General features: G+C 46.3%; 1 protein-coding gene and 1 long non-coding RNA gene across 2 annotated transcripts in view; one reads left to right on the forward strand and one right to left on the reverse strand.

Annotated features, from left to right (window-relative positions):
* Nucleotides 1–99, reverse strand: part of MAP1S (microtubule-associated protein 1S) — a 19,829-nt gene extending 19,730 nt beyond the window's left edge. The window contains exon 1 of the mRNA XM_005873914.1: nucleotides 40–99. Within this exon, the coding sequence (XP_005873976.1) occupies nucleotides 40–99 (60 nt within the window). The remainder of the gene's footprint in view (nucleotides 1–39) is intronic.
* Nucleotides 100–193: 94 nt separating this feature from the next.
* The window catches only part of LOC102242671, a 5,506-nt gene continuing 902 nt past the window's right edge, over nucleotides 194–4,797 (forward strand). The window contains exons 1-3 of the long non-coding RNA XR_314025.1: nucleotides 194–271; nucleotides 606–732; nucleotides 2,299–2,411. This is a non-coding gene — a long non-coding RNA (uncharacterized LOC102242671). The remainder of the gene's footprint in view (nucleotides 272–605; nucleotides 733–2,298; nucleotides 2,412–4,797) is intronic.

The raw sequence follows: 4,797 nt of genomic DNA on the forward strand, positions 1-4,797 counted from the left end.
CGGCCCGCCCCTTAAAGGGGCTTTCCCGGAAATGCTGACCACCCGCCGGAAGTCCCCCTCCGGCCCACGGTCTGCCCCCTGCTGGCCCCTTGAAGTCATGGGAGCTGGTGCCGGCTTCTGGGTCTGCAAGGATGCACCAGTCTGTCCGCCCAGGCCTGCCTCTGCCCGTCAGAACCGCTGCCCTCGGCAGTCACATCACCGCAGGTCCAATCAGAACCGCGCCCTGACGCTCCCGGCTCCCTGGGTCGGGGCTTGAACAGAGAAGAGAAAGGTATTTTGTAAAACGGGGGACAGCTGTAATAAGTGTTAACAATTTAAAAAAAGAAAAGAAAGAAAAAGAAAGAGAGAGAGAGAGAGAGAAAGAAAGAAAGAAGAAAGGGAGGAAGGAAGGGAGGTATGTATCTCGTAGCTAGGGTTTTGAGGGATATATCAGAGTTTGCCAGGTGTGGGTGGTGGGGCAAGAGCACGTGCAGAAGTGAGAACGTGCAACGCTTTTTAGAGTTAGCAAAGTACAGTGTGTTTGGGACACATTCCAGAGCCCTCTGGCCTGGAGCAGAGCAAAATACTTCTGCGCCTGCTGTGTGCCCGGCATTTTGTTCCATTAGCTCATTGAATACATGCACGAACCTCCGAGGTAGATGCTGTTGTTCGGGTCACTTCAGAGGAAAAAGAAAACCGAGACTTGGAGAAATGAAGTCATCAGGCCAATAAGTGTCAGAGATTCGAACTCAGGTGGGTCTGATTCCAGATACAGCCCGTGGCAGGGACTGACTGCCCAGCTCACAAGGGCATCCCCTGCCACACACACCCCAAACAATCTCATTCAGCCCTTGTACCTATGGCAGTCACTACTTGAAAAACCACATTGCATTAAACATCTGACAGGTGTGCATGCCATGCTATCTGCCTTGGGAGTGAGCTCCCATCTCTGGAGGTTTACAAAAGAAATCAAGTGAAAAGGTCTTGGAAGCAGGATCAGCCAGCGTCCCTCACCCCGTTACTCTTCGTTATTTGAGTTGTTCACCCCAACTTCCTCCCTGGTCAGTGGGTAACAGTCACTGGCCACATACCATCTAACGTCCTGGCACTCTACTTCCTCTCTCTTTCTTTTTGGCCCTGGCATACTTCCTCTATTCCGATACCTCCCTCATGATTTATTATTATTATTATTATTATTATTATTATTATTGCTCTGAGCAATCATGAAAGTGGGATTTTCTGTGTCAGGCTCTGTCTTCTTCACTGAGATGAGAGCTTGTTGGAGGCCAGACAAGGCTGAGGCCTCTCTGGGGCTCTGGTCTTTTGCAGGACAAGGCTGGGCACCTAGGAAGTGTATGAGAAAGGCTGTGGGACAGGGATGAAAAGCCCATTGGCCCACCATTCATCATTCATTTATTCCTTCATGTGTGTTTATTGATTGGGTCAGGACACAAACCCAGGACTTTCTGGCTGAAATCTCTATTCCTCCTTTTGCTCAAGGCTGTGAGTTATTCGTGATAGTTGGCCTTAAAGGACCCTGAGTTGTCAAGATGTGACAAGTCAGTTGTCAAGAGACTCTGATTGGGAGGGAAGAGTGCCCCCACAGATCTCTGATATTCTTTTTATGTTTAAGATATTTATTTTTTAGAGAGAGAGAGAGAGGAAGGGATCGTGCCTTGACTGGGAATTGAACGGGCAACCTTTTGGTGCCTGGGCCGACGCCCAACCAACCAGGCCACACCAGCCAGGCGACCTCTGATATTTCTAGTGTCCTGGAGCCCTGAGGTTTTCCTGTCCCCAGGCTGGGGACTCTGGTGTGGCATCTCCCTAGAGATGAAGAGGCATCTGGGGATCATTTCTGAAATCCCTGTGGGACAGGGATGAAAAGCCCATTGGCCCACTATTCATCATTCATTCATTTATTCCTTCATGTGCTAGTTGGCCTTAAAGGACCCTGAGTCGTCAAGATGTGTCTCCACCAGAGACTCTGATTGGGAGGGAAGAGTGCCCCCACAGACCTCTGATATTCTTTTTATGTTTAAGATATTTATTTTTTAGAGAGAGAGAGAGAGGAAGGGATCGTGCCTTGACTGGGAATTGAACGGGCAACCTTTTGGTGCCTGGGCCGACGCCCAACCAACCAGGCCACACCAGCCAGGCGACCTCTGATATTTCTAGTGTCCTGGAGCCCTGAGGTTTTCCTGTCCCCAGGCTGGGGACTCTGGTGTGGCATCTCCCTAGAGATGAAGAGGCATCTGGGGATCATTTCTGAAATCCCGAGAACCAGATGCAGGTCACTTCCCTCCTACCTTTGTCCAGGCCCACCCAGCTCCATGCCTGTTTCAAAGTCACCAGGGGTCAGGTGATGGCATTTGTGAAGAAATGGAACCCTGGGTCCTCATGACTGCTGGACGCTCTCATTTTTTCCCCTGGTAAGTTTTTTGTTTTTAACATGGGCTTAGTCAAGTTCACCAGTGTCAGGAGTGGGGCTTGGTGGGGGACAGCTCTCAGGATGGGATCTAGGACATTTCCCAGCCCTGGCAGTTGCTTGGATCCTCCAGTTGATTCTCTCCTTCCTCCAGGTGACCACTGCCATGACCTCTGTCACTACAGGTGAATTTTACCTGGTTTTGAACTTCACAGAAATGGGGTCGCACTCGCTCCTCCTGCAGGTGTTTGAACCTTTTCATGGCTGTGGAATTGAGAGGTGGGAAGGGCACGTAATAAGAATAAGACCACGATTGTTCAATCATTACTCACCTCACTAACTAAGGATGAGAGACTTTCTTACAGACCCTGGGAAACTGAACGACGTGTTCCCAGAAGGAGAACAGGCCCTGGAGATAAGGCAGCCCAAAGCCCAGGTCAAGGACAGAAGCTATCTGAAGGGAGACGGTGTTCCCGGCTAATCTTTGCAGCTCTCTGGGGCTGATCTTTGCAAAGGCAGACCCTGGGAACTCACTAACTTTAGATTTTTATATAAGAGCTTGTTTAAAATGAAATGTCAGAGCAGAACTTCCAGGCTGACTGACTGCTCTCCACATGCTCCTGGCCTTCCTGGGATAAATGCTCAGACATGGTTTAACCCTGTCTCTGCTTAATTTGACTCTCGGAGTGACAGGCAGCTTCACACCTGTTGTGTCCGGTATCAAAATAGTCCCGGGTACTATTTTTTATTTTTATATTGTGGTAAACTACATATAGCATATAACATCATTTTAGCCATTTAAAGTGTATAATTCAGTTACATTTAGCACATTCACAATGTTGTGTGAATATCTAGCTGCATAACACTTATCTACCCTTAAAAGGAGACTCGTCCTGGCTGGTGGTGGCTCAGTTGGTTGGAGCGTCATTCCGTGCACCGGGTTTGATTCCTGGTCAGAGAACAGGGTTCAATTGGTTTGAACCCCAATTGGGAGGCAACCAATTGATGTTTCTCTCTCACATCAATGTTCCTCTCTCTCTTTCTTTCCTTCTCCCTCTCTTTCTAAAATCAGGTTTTTAAAAAGTATATCCTTGGGTAAGGATTAAAAAAAAAGAAAAAAGGAGACCTCGTCCCCATCAGCAGTCACTCCCCCTCCCCCTTCCCTCCAGCCACGTGCAACCCCTAATCTACTTTCTGTCCCTATGGGTTTTCCTGTCTTGGACATTTCATGCAATGTATGGCCATTTCTATCTGGCTTTCTTCACTCAGCATAATATTTTCTTTTTAAAAAAAATTTAATTCTTTATTGTTTAAAGTATTACATATATCTCCTTTTCCCCCCATTAACCTCTCCCTGGCCACTCCCAGCCCCAGCACATGCCCTCACCCCTCTACTGTCTGTGTCCATTGGTTATGCTTATATGCATGCATACAAGTCCTTTGGCTATTTTTGTTCATCAGTTTATGTTGTTCATGATATTCCACAAATGAGTGAGATCATGTGATATTTATCTTTCTCTGACTGGCTTATTTTGCTTAGCATAATGCTCTCCAGGTAGCATAATATTTTCAAGGTTCATCCATGTTGTAGCATACTTCATTCCCTTGTATGGATGGTTATCCACACAGTATGTCTATCCATTCATCCATTAGTGAATATTTGGGTTGTTTCCACCATTTTGCTATTGTGAATAGAGCTGCTCTGAATAAGTTTCTTTGAGTACCAGCTCTCCATTCTCTTGGATCTATACCTAGCAGTGGAATTGCTGGGTCTTTAGCTTTAAAAAAATGTCTTCATTGATCTTTCTTTTTTTAGAGAGAGAGAAGCATACATGAGAGAGAGAATCTGGGCATGTGCCCCGGCTGGGAATCAAACCTGCAACGTTTTGGTGCATGGGACAGGACGATGCTCAACAAACTGAGTCACATGTCAGGGCTCATGTTTAGCTTTTTGAAGAACTGCTAGACTGCTTCCACAGCAGCTGCACCATTTTACATTCCCATCAGCAGTTTATGAGGGTTCCAATCTCTCCACATCCTTGCAAATATGTGGGTATGTTTTTTTCTTATTGTAACAACCTGGTACCAATTATTCACTATTTGTCCATTTCACCTGTTGGTGGACATTTGGGTTATTTCCAGTTTTTTACTATCATGGATAAAGCTTTTTTGTGTCTTTTTGCACATGTCTTTTAATGAGTATATCCCCTTTCCACCCAGTAAATGCTCATGGGTGAAATGGCTGGGTTATGGGTGAGAAATGACCAGGCTATTTCCCCAAGTGGCCTATCACCAGTACTTAGGTTTCAGCCTTTTATTATTATTTTTTTAAAAATATATTTTATTGATTTTTTTACAGAGAGGAAGGGAGAGGGATAGACAGTTAGAAA

This window comes from Myotis brandtii, unplaced genomic scaffold, assembly GCF_000412655.1.
Source record: "Myotis brandtii unplaced genomic scaffold, ASM41265v1 scaffold421, whole genome shotgun sequence".
Classification (NCBI taxonomy): domain Eukaryota; kingdom Metazoa; phylum Chordata; class Mammalia; order Chiroptera; family Vespertilionidae; genus Myotis; species Myotis brandtii.